This window comes from Oncorhynchus keta, chromosome 22 (genome assembly GCF_023373465.1).
Source record: "Oncorhynchus keta strain PuntledgeMale-10-30-2019 chromosome 22, Oket_V2, whole genome shotgun sequence".
Lineage (NCBI taxonomy): Eukaryota > Metazoa > Chordata > Actinopteri > Salmoniformes > Salmonidae > Oncorhynchus > Oncorhynchus keta.
Genome location: NC_068442.1, coordinates 47,302,691 through 47,321,721, shown reverse-complemented (window position 1 = coordinate 47,321,721; position 19,031 = coordinate 47,302,691). Strand labels below are relative to the sequence as shown.

The 19,031-nt window shown below is 43.8% G+C and overlaps 2 protein-coding genes across 3 annotated transcripts in view; one reads left to right on the top strand and one right to left on the bottom strand.

The window, feature by feature from the left end:
* LOC118401571 (26S proteasome non-ATPase regulatory subunit 1) overlaps window positions 1-19,031 on the top strand; it is a 62,900-nt gene that overhangs the window by 14,563 nt on the left and 29,306 nt on the right. The window lies entirely within an intron of this gene.
* Window positions 1,837-18,530, bottom strand: LOC118401572 (5-hydroxytryptamine receptor 2B-like). Its single transcript, XM_035799198.2, has 4 exons — window positions 18,190-18,530; window positions 16,693-17,315; window positions 5,650-5,850; window positions 1,837-3,881 (listed from the first exon to the last, which is right to left on the bottom strand). Exons 2-4 carry the CDS (start codon window positions 16,952-16,954, stop codon window positions 2,959-2,961), a joined length of 1,386 nt encoding a protein of 461 aa, XP_035655091.1. The 5' UTR covers window positions 16,955-17,315; window positions 18,190-18,530; the 3' UTR covers window positions 1,837-2,958.

Genomic DNA, 19,031 nt, shown 5'->3' with positions numbered 1-19,031 from the left:
CAATTTCGGTGTTATTCCAACCTCATGGTATGGAAATATATATGAAACACAGGTAAATCTAGTTTTTGACTGCGCTGGGCCTTGTAAATTCTGTTCAAATTAGGGAAAATACCCTCAAGTTGACCCTGAGGCCTTCAAAAAATAAAGACAAACAAATTAAATGTTTTGATAGTGAGAGCAATTGTCCCATACTTTTTAAATGGGTTGTCTACATTTGTAAGCAGAGAAATAAAAGCCTACTATTTTTTTTGTGGGGGGTTATACACATCGGGCTGTTCTAAGCACATCGGGCTATACACTCTGAGTGATATTCTCCAGGAGTCAATAGGTTTACATTTATACCCCAAAAAGTACAATATCTTTGTACCAATCATGGATTGTGGCTTTAGAATATAATACACAATATATAAGGTAGGGTCTAATATAACTATTTGTTAAGAACATCTAATTGGCTATTCTAAGCACTAAGGTTCAAACAGAATGTTTCTGCAGAAAAGTGATATTCTTCGGTGTCTTGACATGTGTCACCTGTCATTCAATGAAACACATATTCAATGACTGAGTGGAATTTTTAATTGAATCAAATTAAATTCTACTTCCGGTGGTGGTGTAGACAATTTGAATTTCAAGTCAAGAGTTGAATGGGATTCTATTCTGAATTGAGCTCAACCCTGGTAAGTGCTGGGTATCATTTGTCGTTTGAAAAACCAACACAGTTAAATGTTTTGAAAGTGTGCTTAAGTTTCAGCAATGCGAGAATTTGTTTCATGTCAAAGTTAAATCTATGGAACATGAATAATCTTTGAACCACCCTTGTGGTCTGTGCAATGGTTTCAGTAGTCTCTTGTAATTTTTAAATGCAATTCATGATCAAAGATATGATGCTTTTGGAAGTGATTTTACTCTTCAGAAAGCATAGCCTAACCTACATTGATCAGCTGCAAACTATCCCTCACTTTCCTAGTGTTGGCACTCTTAAGTGATCCTGTGATTGGTTTGCATGCGGATTATCAACATAACCTAGTGATCAGCATCTCATCAAATGGATGACAGAATTTAGGTTAACTTTTAGCTGAGAGAATACAATTACTTCCTGGCTCCTTACAGGTAGTTCAGTGTCTGAGGACGTTGGCTCCATGTCATCCTCCCGAGCAACATTATTGTTTTTAGTGTGTTTACGGAGGCTTATCACTCATTCTCTGACGTGAATTTACCCATCAGGTATCACTGCAGCATTCAACAGCATCAGGCAGCACTGCAGCACTAAACGGCACTGAGCCAAGCAGAGGAAAATTGAGGGACTATTTTAAGCCCAAAAAAGGCTATGCGATATTAACATGATCAATTGGCTGTTAGATAAACCTAGTGTAAATCCTTCCTCTGTTTAGAGATCCTCCTGAGCGGCAACAATTCAGTTGAGCTCCCACTCCCCCCATGGCTTCCAGGCCCCCTTACAGTCTTGGGAAACCAGGACGTGGTGCTCAGAGCTGCTGTCTCTGAGTGGGTCAAAGGTCAGAGTGAACGCTGGTGTGCTGGCGTCTCTCACTCCCCAACTGCTTCGAAAGGGCATGGGTATATTCCTCCCCACCGTCTCATGATGGCAGAAATATGCATTGGAATTTGTAAATGAACCAAACATGGGCTCTCTCATTACATTTCTGGCCATGTGGTACATCCTTGGTACGTATAGATTTTATGCTGTGGAATAATTTAGTACACTCACCATAAAAATCTTATTTTTTTTATTTTTTAGGTTTATATGAAGTCAATTGTTTTTGAGTTGTTACGTCACTTAATTCACTGGTACGGAGAATGAATCAAAATGCCCTTTTTATTGCCCCTCATAAAGCGATCATGTCCCTACGCACTTGACGTTCAGGATTCAGCCTCCTCGTAGTCGTTGTTTGTGACGATGAACTCCGAGCACAGTGGTTTATGGTGTGTTTATTTTGGCTCTCGGGTCCAGTTAGCTTTGCTTTGCTTCATTACCACCCCATCAAGGAGACACTATATAAACTCTGATGAAAGTGAAACAGTAGATCGGCCGTTGCGGCTGCAAAACACATATTTTCAGAGATAAAGACGTGTTTAAAATAAGATGACTTGGTCGGTAGTTACATCTGCTTTCAAGATCCTCTGAAGAACTGTAAAAAAGGACACGGCTTTTCTTTAAGCCAAGCACAGTTTTTATACATTTCTGAACCATCACACATCCATTCGTAGGCTATACATTTTGTATTTGACAAGCTTCCCATTTGCAAAGGTTTTGTCTACGTTGAATATATATATATATATATATCCACTTGGATGTGTATATAACACTTTGGGGAAAATAGGTCTTGTGACTTTTCATAACATCTGTTCACAGTTTATAAAAACACTGCCGTTAAAATGGGTGGCATTTATAGTGTATTCCTTCAGAACTGTGTGATGTGGAGGCTGAATGTCTAGTTTATGTGGGAGGAGGAGTGTTTGTCCTCTCAATTGGTAAGCATGTCATCTCCTCCATGGAAATTGTCCATAGCAGACCACCAAATAGCCCAAGGTGGCATGGGAATACACATTGTATCCACTTGAGTGTTTCAAGACCGTCTGTCCTCATTCCTTATCTGTCTGGCAGCCTCCTTAAGGACAATCCGACCTGAGCGTTATAGGGTTAGTCTTTTATTGAAGGTAACTAACTACCTCGATGCACCTATTTGCCGTCTCATTTTACTCCTAATGTTCAGCAATCTCTTTATAGAATCGGAGGGCCTCTTCTTTCTCGCCAAAGTGTTTGACAGAGATCGGCATCTCCTTTAGTTTCGCCCTTGAGAGCACACTGTGTTTTCTTTTAATAGCACCGAATCCACAGAAGTGATGCTCAAGGAAGGTGTCTTGTCACCTGAACCCCTGGACAACTCGAGCCTGGGCTGTCTTTTTCACATGACTTTCTGGTTCCAATTATTTCCTTTTGCACTACACATAACTGACATGCTCTTTGAGTTTGCAATCCTCATTCTCTGTAAGGAGCAGAGTGTCCGGTAGAACGCTAGCAGAGGACTCCATGGGTGCTTGCCGTGGCCTCGGCGGGCTCTGATAGCACACCGGCCCGATGCCGTTCTTCACCCCCCGCTTCATGAACAGCTTGGAGTTTTCCGCCACAGATGAATGGAAGGCGATCCGTGTCAGATTCCTGCAGCCATGCTGTTCCCTAGTTTGCTTGGCTGGCATGTTAGTGGTGCTGCTGTAGTTACAGGTGATGTAGCGTGTGAAGGCCTGGCGGAAGGTCTTGTTGAAGAGGGTGTAGACCAGCGGGTTGATGCCTGATGACACGTAGCCCACCCACACGAAGATCTCCATCAGACGGCCGATCACATGGACGTCGCAGCTGGCGCACAGCACAGAGGTGATGTTGGTGATGAAGAATGGGCACCACATGACCACAAACAGAAGGAAGACGATGCCCAGCACCTTGGAGGCACGCTGTTCATTGGTCAGGTTCTGCATTGACTTCTTGCCTATGGTGGACATGCGACGGATGGGGATCTCGTCACCTATGATTGGGTTGGCGGGAGAAATGGATTTTCCTGGCAGTTTCTCAGTTGTGGGAGAAGCCACAGACTGCTCCCTCTGGAAGACTGAGGAGACGGTTGGGCGAGTGAAGCGTTGGGTCACCTTTGACCTGAGCAGAAAGGCTTTCTTGCGCAGCACCTGGATGGTGAGCAGGTAGATGACCATCATGATAGTCAAAGGGATGAAAAAAGCTGTCATGGAGCCAAACATGATGAATTCTCGGAAGCTGTCTGGTTTCAGTAGGCAGGTGTGGTTGCTGTTAAAGGTGACATTGTTGGGAAGATGGTAGTTTCTCAGCCCCTTGATGGGAATGGGAATTGCGATACCTGTGTGAGAGAGAAGTTTGGTCAGTCAAATCATCAATCCAAACTTTGTTGTCTCTATACAGTGTTAGATGGGAAGACTAACAACTTTGGTTGTTTGTGATTAAATGTGTTATGGGAGAGTAGAGAGTAGAGACAGGATCTTCTCACAGCCAGTGGACACTTTTTGCTGCTTTTCTTTTTGATTTTATTAGAGCACATGAAATCTTCACATCTGCTTTTGATGTTGCCAGAGTATAACTCTGTTTAAAGCTACAGGCTTTCACGACTGAGGACAGCAGAGGTAGCGCAAAGGGTCATTCAGGGACTTCTGGAAGTTCTCATTCTTTGCTTAAAAATCAAATAAACAAGTCAAATATTACCAGCTATAATACAGTGACCGTGAGCACTACACCCTGGACGAAGAGACCCTTCTACTGTCGTGGCGTCTAAGTGCTGCTCGCGTAACTCTTAAGCAATCGTCTGGTTTTGCTCACCGAAAGAAACCTTAAAAACTTAGCCCCGGGGTGAAAACTGAGAGCGTGCTGTTGTGAATGAGTCTGAACGCCCTATGAATTCCATTAACCTGCTAGTAAGCATGTCCGTTGGATGGTGTATACAATGTGTATCCTGTACATGTAACTAATAAAACTGGAAACTTGATTAATGCCAAGTCTTCACACCAGTCGCCTAAATGCTTCAGCCAGAGGAACCGTCATGGCTAACGGTGTTAACTAGAATAGGGGTGTTAAATTTAATTTCATACAGGAAAGCTTATATAATTTCAATGCAAACCAAGTTATTTACCACGGGTTCACTGGCCAGTCATTAACAATACAGTCTCTGTTACCAAGAAGTAATAAGAAGCCCAACAATCAGGAAAATAAAACCAATGTTTGTCTCAAACTGTCTTATTGGACTGTGTCAAATTACCAATTTTGAGTATAGACTTATGATTGGGCCAATTACGGGAAACCAGTTTGTCTGGCATTCCGTCGTATGAAACACGTTCTGTGTGAAGAGGATTCCAGTGGCTCAGCTGCTCCATCCTTAGCTTTATCCCTTACCCCTTATCCTCTTCAGTCCAAATGTCCTTTTGTCTCGTAACCTAATTTTACTGAAAATACCAGAGGCTCTTTAGTGTTGCTTTACTATTCAGTTTTGTAAAATTGCAGATTCTGATCTGTTCTGCAGTGCACATTTATACTTATTGTGAAGAGTCAAGTGGTTACTGGTCCAGGAGTCCTCAAATAAGGTTGCGGTTTGAATGCTTGGTTTTGTCTTGAATGTTAATTTGGCTTAAACTTTTCTGAAAAACAAATCTGTGATCCATAGCGTTGTAGCAACATTGAGCAGTACAACGGCTTTACAAAGATACAATTGCAAAAATAACGTGTGCAAATCCTTGTGGTGTTTCACTACGCTCATCACAAGGGCAGTGATGTGAAATTAATTTCCTTCCTGGGGGCATACTCGATCATTTAAACCTCCCTTTTTAATTTGATGCCGTTTTTGTGTAAATCTCTCCGGCTCATTAACTGTTAACCCACAGGTCCCCTTGACTGCTAACACTATGATAATGTGTTAGTCGGGGTTAAGTTTAAGGGAGGTACTGTATGTAAATGTTTTTATGCAGCTTTTATTACATCCTGCTTTTCTGAGGCATGTCACAGGCGCCCGGGGAATTGAACCGCAATGTCATAGCGTAAAGAAACTTGTTCAAACAACACATTGGAGAATGCTCCTGATATCAACACAGGACAACAACAAAAAAAGAAACCGAGCAGCTTACCAATAGATATGAACCACACCACTGCTATCTTGGCCATGGCTTTGGCCCTGGACTTATACTGGCTGTGCTGAATGGGCTTCTTGATGGCGATGTAGCGGTCCAGTGAGATGGCACACAGGTGCATGATGGACGCTGTGGAGAACAGGACGTCCAGGAAGAGCCAGATTGGACAGAGAAACTCCGGAAGAGGCCACCCGGAATCTGAGAAGGGAAGCATTGGATTATTAGCTGCTCTCGTAGGCCAATCCAGAACCATTTGATATGTAAACCATTGGATTATTAGCTGCTCTCGTAGGCCAATCCAGAACCATTTGATATGTAAACCATTGGATTATTAGCTGCTCTTGTAGGCCAATCCAGAACCATTTGATATGTAAACCATTGGATTATTAGCTGCTCTCGTAGGCCAATCCAGAACCATTTGATATGTAAACCATTGGATTATTAGCTGCTCTTGTAGGCCAATACAGAACCATTTGAAATGTAAACCATTGGATTATTAGCTGCTCTCGTAGGCCAATCCAGAACCATTTGATATGTAAACCATTGGATTATTAGCTGCTCTCGTAGGCCAATACAGAACCATTTGAAATGTAAACCATTGGATTATTAGCTGCTCTCGTAGGCCAATACAGAACCATTTTGAAATGTAAACCATTGGATTATTAGCTGCTCTTGTAGGCCAATACAGAACCATTTGAAATGTAAACCATGCCTTTCTAGACAAATTCTCAAACTTCATTACTATGGTGCTAAATCTTTTATTTTATTTTTTTTTTACCCTGAGAAGAGCCTATTTTTAGATTTTAGTTTCTAAGTCATTGTAAAAATCAACATAATAGCCATTCAAGTAATTTATTACCATCTGCACTGAACAAAAATATGGGACATGTGAAGTGTATGAGCTGAATTAGAGGAACCCAGAAATGTTCCATATGTGCAAAAAAGCTGATTTCTCTCAATTGTGTGCACAAATGTGATTATATCCATGTTGGTGAGCATTTATCCAGTGATGTGAAGTACTTACCCCCCCCCCCAAAAAAAACTTATGTTTAACTTTTACTCCACTAAATAATGTACTTTTACTCCATACGTTTTCCCTGACACCCAGAAGTACTTGTTATGTTTTGAATGCTTAGCCTTAGACCACATTTTTCTGTCCTGCTAACTGGCATTCTTATCAACAGAACCTCCCTGGTCATCCCTACTGCCTCTAAACTGGCAGACTCACTAGACGCGTGCTTCGTCAGAGCGTGCCCCTGGCTATCCCTAAATAAATAAACTTGAAAATGTGTCCATCTGCTTTGCTCAATATACGGAATTTGAACTGATTTATAGTTTTATTTTTTACTTTTGATACTTAAGTGCATATATAAAACAAAATACTTTTAGACTTTTAATCAAGTAGTATTTTACTGGGTGGGTGACATCTTTTTTAATAGAAAATTAATCATTACTTTTACTCAAGTATGACAATTGGGTAATTTTTCCACCACTGCATTTCTCCTTTGCCAAGATAATCCATCCACCTGATAAGTGTGGAATATCAATAAGCTGATTAAACAGTGTGATCATTACACAGGTGCACCCTGTGCTGGGTACAAAAAGCCATTCAAATTTGCAGTTCTGTCACACAACACGAATACCACAGATGTCTTAAGTTTTGAAGTAGTGTGCAATTGGCATGCTGACTGTAGGAATGTCCATCAGCGCTGTTGCCAGAGAATGTTAATTTCTCTACCGTAAGCCGCCTACAACGTCATTTTAGAGAATTTGGCAGTACGTCCGACCGGTCTCGCAACCGCAGACCACGTGTAACCGCGCCAGCCCAGGACCTCCACATCTGGCTTCTTCACCTGCGAGATCGTCTAAGACCAGTGACCCCGGACAACTGAGGGGTATTTCTGTCTGAAATAAAGCCCTTTTGTGGTGAAAAACTTTATTTTTTTAAAACTTCATTATTTTGGGGGTCTACTGCGCACCATTTCAGGGGCTTTGTTCAGCTCCCACGTCTACTGCTCACCATTTCAGGGGCTTTGTTCAGCTCCACGTCTACTGCTCACCATTTCAGGGGCTTTGTTCAGCTCCCACGTCTACTGCTCACCATTTCAGGGGCTTTGTTCAGCTCCCACGTCTACTGCGCACCATTTCAGGGGCTTTGTTCAGCTCCTCGTCTACTGCGCACCATTTCAGGGGCTTTGTTCAGCTCCACGTCTACTGCTCACCATTTCAGGGGCTTTGTTCAGCTCCTTGACTACTGCTCACCATTTCAGGGGCTTTGTTCAGCTCCACGTCTACTGCTCACCATTTCAGGGGCTTTGTTCAGCTCCACGTCTACTGCTCACCATTTCAGGGGCTTTGTTCAGCTCCTCGTCTACTGCGCACCATTTCAGGGGCTTTGTTCAGCTCCTCGTCTACTGCGCACCATTTCAGGGGCTTTGTTCAGCTCCTCGTCTACTGCGCACCATTTCAGGGGCTTTGTTCAGCTCCTCGTCTACTGCTCACCATTTCAGGGGCTTTGTTCAGCTCCACGTCTACTGCTCACCATTTCAGGGGCTTTGTTCAGCTCCTCGTCTACTGCGCACCATTTCAGGGGCTTTGTTCAGCTCCTCGTCTACTGCGCACCATTTCAGGGGCTTTGTTCAGCTCCTCGTCTACTGCGCACCATTTCAGGGGCTTTGTTCAGCTCCTCGTCTACTGCTCACCATTTCAGGGGCTTTGTTCAGCTCCCACGTCTACTGCTCACCATTTCAGGGGCGTTGTTCAGCTCCCACGTCTACTGCGCACCATTTCAGGGGCTTTGTTCAGCTCCTCGTCTACTGCGCACCATTTCAGGGGCTTTGTTCAGCTCCCACGTCTACTGCGTACCATTTCAGGGGCTTTGTTCAGCTCCTCGTCTACTGCTCACCATTTCAGGGGCTTTGTTCAGCTCCCACGTCTACTGCTCACCATTTCAGGGGCGTTGTTCAGCTCCCACGTCTACTGCGCACCATTTCAGGGGCTTTGTTCAGCTCCTCGTCTACTGCGCACCATTTCAGGGGCTTTGTTCAGCTCCTCGTCTACTGCTCACCATTTCAGGGGCTTTGTTCAGCTCCACGCACCACTTGCCTTTTCTCCTTTTTTCATTTAGAAATATTTTCTGTGGGATATTTATACTTTGATAGGTAGGCTACTTTCTAAGAGTATATATTTTTTTGTGGGCCCCTTCGATGGGAATAATACTCAACAAATTCTACATGTGAGGATATTGTGTGCTTATACCAGATTTTAAAAATCTGTTTGCTGGTAAAGTTTCTGATTATATAAGTGTTTCCAAGGCTACAGAGGTGTCCATCCAAGGCCACATTTCTAATACAAACGTGTGAAGTAATTGCAGTACACCAGCTTCAAGAGCGAGAAAGAGAATTCTATGAAAACAGAGCTTCCAACCTCTAGGGTGAGGTCACCATTCCAGAGTTGTGGAAAAAGCCGAGTTGGACTCAAAATAAAAACTACGCTGAGATCGCTGTCTTGGTGAAGTGCTGTGTCTGAGTAGTATTATTGCCATTATGTAAATCATGATTATTGCTTATTTTTAGAAAATGTCCCCTTTCCAACAAATACCGGGGTGTAAACGATCTGACCTGAGTCATTGATGTTTGTCAGGCTCTGATTATACACGCCATGCCCACAGTTCTTAAGGGCCTCCATACTTTATATGATAATCCTTGTTTCCTTCTGTAAGGAAGAACTCATCCTTAATCTGGTAAAAGCTGATCTAGACATCACAATTGTTTTATAGTCTCTATGTATGATATATATACAGTGCCTTCGGAAAGTATTCAGACCCCTTGTCGTTGTCCACATTCTGTTACGTTACAGCCGTATACTAAAATTGATGAAGGGGAAAGTAACACTTTAAATCAATCTACACACAATACCCCAAAGGCAAAACCACAGGTTTTTAGAAATGTTTGCTAACTTATTAAAAATAAAACTGCTATCACATTTACATAAGTATTCAAACGCTTTCCTCAGTACTTTGTAGAAGCAGCGATGACAGCCTCAAGTCTTCTTGGGTTTGACGCTACAAGCTTGGCACACCTGTATTTGGAGTTTCTCCCATTCTTCTCTGCAGATCCTCTCAAGCTCTGCCAGGTTGGATGGGGAGCGTTGCTGCAAAGCTATTTTCAGGTCTCTCCAGATATGTTTGATAGGGTTCAAGTCCGGGCTCTGGCTGGACCTCAAGGACATTGAGACTTGTCCCGAAGCCACTCTTGCGTTGTCTTTGCTGTGTGCTTAGGGTTGTTGTCCTGTTGGAAGGTGAACCGTCACCCCAGTCTGAGGTCCTGAGCGCTCTGGAGCAGGTTTTCATCAAGGATCTCTACATTGCTCCGTTCATCTTTCCCTCTCCTGACTTGTCTCCCTGCCGCTGAAAAACATCCCCACAGTATGATGCTACCACCACCATGCTTCACTGTAGGGATGGTGTCAGGTTTCTTCCAGACGAGACGCTTGGCATTCAGGCCAAAGAGTTCAATCTTGGTTTCATCAGACCAGAGAATCATGTTTCTCATGGTCTGAGAGTCTTTAGGGGCCTTTTGGCAAACTCCAAGTGGGCTGTCATGTGCCTTTTACTGAGGAGTGGCTTCCACCTGGCCACTCTACAATAAAGGCCTGATTGGTGGAGTGCTGCAGAGATGGTTGTCCTTCTGGAAGGTTCTCCCATCTCCACAGAGTAACTCTGGAGCTCTGTCAGTGACCATCAGGTTCTTGGTCACCTCCCTGACTAAGGCCCTTCTCCCCCGATTGCTCAGTTTGGCCGGGTGGCCAGCTTAAGGAAGAGTCTTGGTGGTTCCAAACTTCTTCCATTTAAGAATGATGGAGGCCACTGTGTTCTTGGACCTTCAATGCTGCAGAAATATGTTGGTACCCTTTCCTAGATCTTTGCCTCATCACAACCCTGCCTCTGAGTTCTACGGACAATTCCTTTGACCTCATGGCTTGGTTTTTGCTCTGACATGCAGTCAACTGTGGGACCTTATATAGACTGGTGTGTGCCTTTCCAAATCATGTCCAATCAATTGAATTTACCACAGGTGGACTCCAAGTTGTAGAAAAGTGTCAAGGATGATCAATGGAAACAGGAAGCACATGAGCTCAATTTTGAGTCTCATAGCAAAGTGTCTAAATACTTAGGTAAATAAGCTATTTCTGTTTTATTTTTAATAAATTGGACAACATTTCTACAACTGTTTTTGCTCTGTCATTATGGAGTATTGTGTGGGTTACTGAGGATTTGTATTTTTTATTTGATACATTTTAGAATAAGGCTGCAACGTAACTGTGGAAAACCCGGACACTCGGCACTCCGTGGAATTTGATTGACAATCGATGTCCCACAGATAAATTATTATTATTTTGAAGGATTTAACAGCCCTTCTAGAGTTTTCTATTCTGCACCGATGTCCTTCAATGCAAGATTAATTCATACGTTGTATTTTTCTCGTTATAAAGCTCTCTGCCAGAGCACTAAATGGATCGCTTGGAGGTTTAGTTTACATTTTTAAATGAGGCATGTTTTTGACTTAAATGACATTCCGGGGTTCTCAAAATGAATTATGGTGAAGTTTAGGTTAAAAGACAGCGCTGGTTGAAACGTAGATTTAAACCTAGGCCCTACCAGGTGTGTGTGTGTGTGTGTGTGTGTGGGGAGCCTGGGTGAGTCTGGGGTCGAAGCTTGTCTTGCAAAAGAGTGACCTCTCCCTGAAACAGTCTTAAGCTCATTAGTGAAGAAGGGTAAGAATGTTCCGTCGTCATCCTCTTATGGCCTGGTGGGCGATTTTCGTGAAATCTTAATTCTACTCTTCATTCTGATTATAGAACAATGAACATGTCTTATGCCACGGCCCAAATATATTGAGGTAAACATTTATCTGTCCACCATGTAAACACTTCTAATGGTGCTTCCTCGTAAATATGACGCTATGGTTAGTGCATCCCCCTTCCCCTCCCGAATCCTTCAAATAGCTTTTCTTAATTGTTCTCTCTCGCCACCCAAGCCTCAGTCAGCTGTATGTTTTTAGTTTAGCACTGTAGTCAGTCTACAATGCAGCCGTTAAACATTTGGAACCATGTCATTTTTCAAGGTGTTGACTGTAAAAGCCTTACATTCATCTGCTGGGCAGATGTGGAAGGGGCCCTCAGGACTTCTTTTACAGCTCTTAACGAAAGCAGTTGCACACTAGACATGTCCTCCTCCAGTAAAATGTTTAATTTTGGAAGAAGGTCTAATTATGATTGGGCTCACTAACTCATTAATATTGGATGTTTGCGGCGATGATGGGAAGTTTTTTTTAGTGACTGATCTTTTCAACTCCGTTCACTCCAAAATAATCTTAGTTCATTAGTTTCAGTAAGGACTACACTACTGATGAACTAAACTCTGAAACTAAAAAGAATCATGATTCTACAAGCCGCACGTTCACCATAGGGGGGGGGCTTATTGGATCTGTAATTTGTCACTGAGATATATAAAAGTGTGACTCAATGTCCATTTTTGTGATTGCTAGGCATACAAATACAATTGTTCTGGACTTGAGGTCTAGTTGTCTCCCGCAACCGAAATGTATTGTGAACGACTCTTGGCGGGAAGCAGTTGCTTGACTGCTGAGAGATTAGCACGATATCGTTTGTGAACTGCAGACATTTTTTTTTCTGGATCAAGAAGGGACTTAGGTGGTGGGCGTGGCTGGGGTCTTTCAGATGGCGTGGCAACATTTTAGACGTCCCAATTTGGTTGGTGTAGAGTTTTTTTATTATTATTTTTTATATATATATTTAAGCCGATTTCCTGCAATTCTACACATTTCTGACTTTTTTTTCCCTTTGCTGTTTTTAAAGCTAGTTTCCTGCCATACTATGCAGTTTGCCATGGCCAACGCTGTTATTTTGCTCAACCTAACAATTAATACTGCATTGTTTGTCAAGCTGTCTAGCTTTTATTCTGGTTAGTTATAAAAGATTATATTATGTACAAATATGTAGGTCCATTTATCTTTTGTACATATTTTATCTGGTTTTAGTTAAGTTTACACTGAAAGCATTTTTCCATTTAATAAAATAAACCGATAGCTAGCTATCTTTTTTTAGAATTATTATGGCAGAAACATCCCTGTTGTCCTTCGATAGCGGTCAATAATTAATTAATTGCGTTTATTTGTGCACCTTGCAATCAGTAGTTCTAAACACATGTATTTTTCTTCTCTATGCTACAGTACAATCTAGAGTAGCGCGTATTAATGCTGCTCTTTTCATTTTGGCCAGCGGGGCAAACATACAACAAAATAAATGTTCAAGTTACTCGGTGGGGAACTCTTTGGTCGGTAAGAGTCAACTGCACGTCACTAGTTTGAGGCAATAGATACTCCCGGTTAGTCTGAAACTTCTCCCGCAGCCAGGGTTTGGGATGGAGAGGAGATCCACCCAGGCAGACACACAAAGTGTATAAATGGTCAAACTGGAGTCGCTATTACTTTCTGTTTATTTTAAGCAAGTAGTTGTTGTGGTTTATTGGGAATTTAGAGAGTCTAGTGTTTAGTGGAGGTGATATAATAGTGGTGACAATAGTGTAGCTACAGCATCTTGTCTCTGTCCTCTGGTAAATTTCAGGTGGTATTTGGAAGTTTGCACTGATTCCCTCTCTCGACGTTTGCCTGCACACACTGTTCTTAGAGCTGCAGGCCTTAACTGCCGAGTGGCTCTAAAGGGGCCCCCCTTGCTGTGTGCTCTGTCTCCAGCCAGTAGAGAAATGACAGCTGCCCCTGCACAAACGTACCTTACGTCCATTCAGACATGGAACTCTGTGCGAACTTACATGTGCGCACACGTACACACACGCAGCCCCCCTCCCACTGAACATGGGCTACTACTTCTCGGAAGCCTCTGGCTCTTATTTATGTGATCACATGGCCTTGACTTTGATCCCCTCCGTCTCGGCCTGATCCTCTCCTTCCCCTCCGTCTCGGCCTGATCCTCTCCTTCCCCTCCGTCTCGGCCTGATCCTCTCCTTCCCCTCCGTCTCGGCCTGATCCTCTCCTTCCCCTCCGTCTCGGCCTGATCCTCTCCTTCCCCTCCGTCTCGGCCTGATCCTCTCCTTCCCCTCCGTCTCGGCCTGATCCTCTCCTTCCCCTCCGTCTCGGCCTGATCCTCTCCTTCCCCTCCGTCTCGGCCTGATCCTCCCCTTCCCCTCCGTCTCGGCCTGATCCTCTCCTTTCCCTCCGTCTAGGCCTGATCCTCTCCATTCCCCTCCGATGGCCTGATCCTCTCCTTCCCCTCCGTACAGTTAGCCTTCCCCTCCGTCCGGCACTGTTTGCTTCCCCTCCATATGGTTCTTATACAAAGATGGTGCCTGTTTTCTGAAAGCATGACTTGAAATCAGATTCCTGCCCCTCAGTCGAGATCCTCTCCTTCCCCTGGGTGATGTGTCCCCTCCGGGCTGTTTACCCCCAGCAGAATGAATGAGGAGTAGTGGCTCGCCTATAAATTCTCCGTCTAGGCCTGTCAGTAGAAAGAGGACCCCACTAGAGAGGGAGGGGAGGGGCCCACTTTTAATTTTTCACTTTGAAACACAGCTGCATTTGTGGGGCGGCAGGTAGCCATATGGTTCTTATACAAAGATGGTGCCTGTTTTCTGAAAGCATGACTAGTGGAAATCAGATTCCTGCCAAGTGGTTAGAGGGAGATGGGTGTGTGGTTAGAGGGGGGGCTGTTTACTCCAGCAGAATGAATGAGGAGTAGTGGCTCGACTATAAATTCTGTGTCAGTAGAAAGAGGACTCTGCTAGAGAGGGAGGGGAGGGTGTTTTTAATTTTTCACTTTGAAACACAGCTGCATTTGTGGGGCGGCAGGTAGCCTAGTGGTTAGAGGGGGGCGGCAGGTAGCCTAGTGGTTAGAGGGGGGCGGCAGGTAGCCTAGTGGTTAGAGGGGGGGCGGCAGGTAGCCTAGTGGTTAGAGGGGGCGGCGGCAGGTAGCCTAGTGGTTAGAGGGGCGGCGGCAGGTAGCCTAGTGGTTAGAGGGGGGGCGGCAGGTAGCCTAGTGGTTAGAGGGGGCGGCAGGTAGCCAGGTAGAGCCTAGTGGTTAGAGGGGGCGGCGGCAGGTAGCCTAGTGGTTAGAGGGGGGGCGGCGGCCAGCAGGTAGCCTAGTGGTTAGAGGGGGGGGGCCTAGTGGTTAGAGGGGCGGCAGGTAGCCTAGTGGTTAGAGGGGGGGGCGGCAGGTTAGAGGGGGCGGCGGCAGGTAGCCTAGTGGTTAGAGGGGGGGCGGCAGGTAGCCTAGTGGTTAGAGGGGGGGCAGGGCAGGTAGCCTAGTGGTTAGAGGGGGCGGCAGGTAGCCTAGTGGTTAGAGGGGGCGGCAGGTAGCCTAGTGGTTAGTGTTGGGCCAGTAACCGAAAGGTTGCTGGATCGAATCCCTGAGTTGACAAGGTTCAGGGGCAGAACGACTGTTCCCCAGTAGGTTGTCATTGTAAATAACAATTTGTTCTTGCCTAGTTAAACAAAGGTTAAATAAATCATTTGTAAAGCTACGTCACTTAATGGAATCGAATTCAAATCTTTTCAGTTCGCTCTTATATCTGTATTTTCCCCTGGCTAAGTGAGTGTGCGAGCCGAGGGAGAGTGATTGGAAAGTCGTTTTGTATAAGTCACGCAGAAATTGGGTCATCGTGATCATTGCCACCTGATGTGAATGTGCCTCTGCTGTGATTACACAGCCAAAGGATGTACCTTGTTTATTGTCCACTATCTTGTTTTTGCCATCTGCTATTAATTTGTTTATACTGTAGCTGGCGGAGATTCAGCAGCATCTCCCGTGGTGTCCGAACTCTGCTGTTCTTGAATTATTATATTATGAATATGCATATTCATTTTTTGCTCGGTTGTTCAGTTAACAAAAGAAGGTGGCAATTCTTGTCATCGAATGCTAGATCTGCTAGATTAAATTAAAATGTTGTGGCTTACCTACTGAGGTGGATATCTGCTTTGCAATGCACATTTACAGGTGTTTCTCTGGTCTCAACTGACAGCAGCTTTATAATTGCGGCTCCATGGGAACTGGGGTGACCCAAGTGAAATTTAGACCTGATCGATGGGAGCCAAGCTAAACACGAGTAAGAGGCCAGCCTTTGTGCTTGAATCAGCTGCTGTGTTGGGGCCAAAAAAAGAATCATTCAAATTGATGTTGAGGAAATCATGGTGTTGCAGTTCTATGAACTGTTCAGACTTGTAGGATCAGTACCTTTTAGTATCAGCTGTGGTTGGGTTGTATACAGATGATCATACCTACATCCTGTACCATCCTGGGGTATACAGTATTATCATCAGTGCAAACTAGTGGAGATTTATTTAAAAATGTAACAATAAATACATTTTATGCTTTAAAAACCAAAATGCGCGCAAACGTAAACCAATTGCGAAGACAGACCCCACCCCCAGCTCATGAAGTTGTACAGTTAACTCAGAGGTTTTTCTGCACACAGAAAACAAATATCAAACAACAAGAATGTTGATCCAGGAGAGGATTGATTGTCTCTGCTGTAACCAAGAAACTTGATCTTGACATCTAGACACTTGGTTCGTAAACCAAATGCATAGCTGGAGCCCTGAGCCGGAGAGAATTTATTTGGCGCGTCTTTAGATATTTAGCTGGAAACCATTAGTAGGATCCTCACAAAAGTTTCCATGTGCTCTTTGAGCCAGTCATGGTGTTTTATGTTGAATGGCTTCTTAATTTCTCCTTTTGCATATTTCTTTTTATTAAGAACGCCATCTGCTTTATCTATTGACAAGTTGACTGCAGGTATTTCTTTAAAAAGAACCCATTGAACATTTTTTGTGAGGTGTAAATCATACCGTGGGTATTTAAAAATAAATAAATACAAATCAGTATACAGTATTCCGCCCAACCCTAGTATCAGCAGGGTCGTGAGTTACAATTGATTGAATGAAGGTACCAATGAAGGGGTCCTTTCTGATGGCAAGGCAAGAGGTCAACCATGTTGAGGTGACTTACTGTAGAGCACAGTGATGAGGGCGATGGGCATCACCAGGAGTCCCACTAGCAGGTCGGCCACTGCAAGGGACATCAGGAAGTAGTTGGTGGCATTCTGCAGCTTCCTCTCCAGCGACACTGCCAGGATGACCAGGATGTTGCCCCCAATGGTGGGGATGATGACCATAATGATGAGCAATGCGGCCCAGCGTAGCTGAGCACCAGCCACCTCCCCGGACCCCGAACCGTTGACTGCCAGCAGGGGTGCCTCTGGCTGGGACATGCTGCTGTGGAGAGGACGGCTGGGTTGGGCGCGGGTCGGGGCTCTGCTCTGGCTGGTTCAGGGGGCTTGGTCAGCATGGTCACAGGGTCCCGCGAGCAGGGGTGGGGGGAGGGCAGCTTAGGTCCAGTACACAGGGCGGTGGCTCATACCCGGGTGCACCGTATAAACCAAAAGGCCCACTTTACAATCAAAAAAGCCCAGCAGCTCCAAAACTTAACATGTCGCCTCAAAACGTGTTCAAGGCAGTAATCTAAGCACAGAATGTACCTCCACAGGAAAAAGGGGTGTTAGGTCGTCTGACTCGTAATCCAGGCGCCGTTATCTTCTGGTTTGTGTACGCTCTAGAACAGCCCAGTTTCTACTAAAAGTTTTAGAAGGAAACAAAAGTGACAATGTTAAACCCCTTGGACATTAGTTTCAGTGTGAAGACCTCTAATGATGAGTGACATTTATCATAACAAATGTCATGTGTTTTTCCTCCACAGTCATTAGTATTGTTTCTAGACCAAGGAAACAGCTATCGGCTAATCACTGCTTGCTTGCGCGCTTAACTCTGGCATGTTTTTCTACATGTTTTTTTGTGTGTGTAAAATAATAATGATAATGACCTGCGTATGTGGTCGTTCTGGGCCTCTGTGTAGTGGTTTGAACATTTTATTGTCAAACAAAATTGTTAACACGTAAGGTTAAACGATTGCATGTCAAAAAAACATTGCTAGAATTATTTCTTGAACTAATGTTAAATTATGCATGGTTCAGTTTTGAACATACCATTTTAATAAAGCTTTTGCATTTCACTTTTGAAAGCAATTTTATTTGTAAAAAATAATTTCCTTAATTTTCTATTCTATTGGTTTGTAGTGTAAATAGTTACTTGTAACACATCTAGCTTATTCACTGCATATCATAGTGGTTTAAGTCTGGCACTAATTAATAATTATGATTTCCCCCTCCATTTTTATAGAACGAAGTTATGCAAACGCAAGCATATTTGGTCATTATTTATATTACACTCAATATGGTCACAATCTCTAAATCGCTTATACATGTTATTTCCATGCCATCATTAATTATAACTCATACATTTTTTTAAATCTTCCTTTAAAGTTAACCGTCTGACGTTAAAATCAAGCACAGCTCAGGAGTTCTGACTTTTTGATCAAAAACATTAACCATTTCCTGTAGATTTGACTGATTTTTATTTTAGAATGATTAACAAATAGTTTCTTTCTTACCTTCATCAAAGGCAACAGCCCTTGTGTTCTCCTTTTTGGTTTGTCCTGTACATTTGTATCGCCTTCTGAGCTGCTATAATCCACTTTTTTTTTTTCAATCGTGCAAAACCAGTGCTGTTCATCACCAAACAACTCGATCCTCAAACTCCTTCAATGACTGCTTTTTTTCCTTCTTGTCCCCGATCATGTTTTTATAACTTAGAACTCCTCCAAAATCTAAAAATGTCACAGGCAGCCCTCCCCTTGTGAAAATATTTGCCTAATATTATCTCACTTTGGTGCATTCCATCCGTAGGAAATTCCTTTGTCCCGTTTGTTGGATGAGCCCCCGGTTTCGATTCGCATCATCTACTGCGATCACAGGTTGAAAACTTTCAGATGTCCTGTCTCCCCCCCCTTCTCGCACTCCGTCTCTCACTCCCCCATACTGCTTCTCCATCCCCCTCGCCCCCTCCTATCTCTCTCTCTCGCTCTCTCTTACCACCTCACTTATCCATGAGTCAGGCTAGGGAGAAGACAGATGAATGTCTCAGAGCTGGCCGAATGCCGATGTTTCTGGGAGGCAATTTCCTTCAACACAGCCGACTTACTGTTTATGTTTGTCTCTTTCTGTTCTCTCCTCCAGTAGGGGCTGGGGATGGTGGTTGGAGAAGGGGAGAGTTTTTAGTTGTGTAGGTGAAATGTTGCTTCACGTGTCCTGTTGAAACAGCATTATCACGTCCTCAAATTAATTTTTTTAGATAAAAACTAAAAACGCATTTTCCGGATGATGGTTATATAAGAAATTGCAGAGCCAAGTTTTTTTGTCTCCCTTTCCATGCCTGTATAGAGGGTTATGTTTG

Bases quoted from the DNA above. Each gene is read 5' to 3' on its own strand.
- LOC118401572 (XM_035799198.2), bottom strand. From the start codon at position 16,954: ATGTCCCAGCCAGAGGCACCCCTGCTGGCAGTCAACGGTTCGGGGTCC. The intron at 5,851-16,692 runs GTAAGTCACCTC...TTCCCTTCTCAG, and splicing joins CCTCATCACTGTGCTCTACA to ATTCCGGGTGGCCTCTTCCG. The intron at 3,882-5,649 runs GTAAGCTGCTCG...TCTCTCACACAG, and splicing joins GGTGTGGTTCATATCTATTG to GTATCGCAATTCCCATTCCC.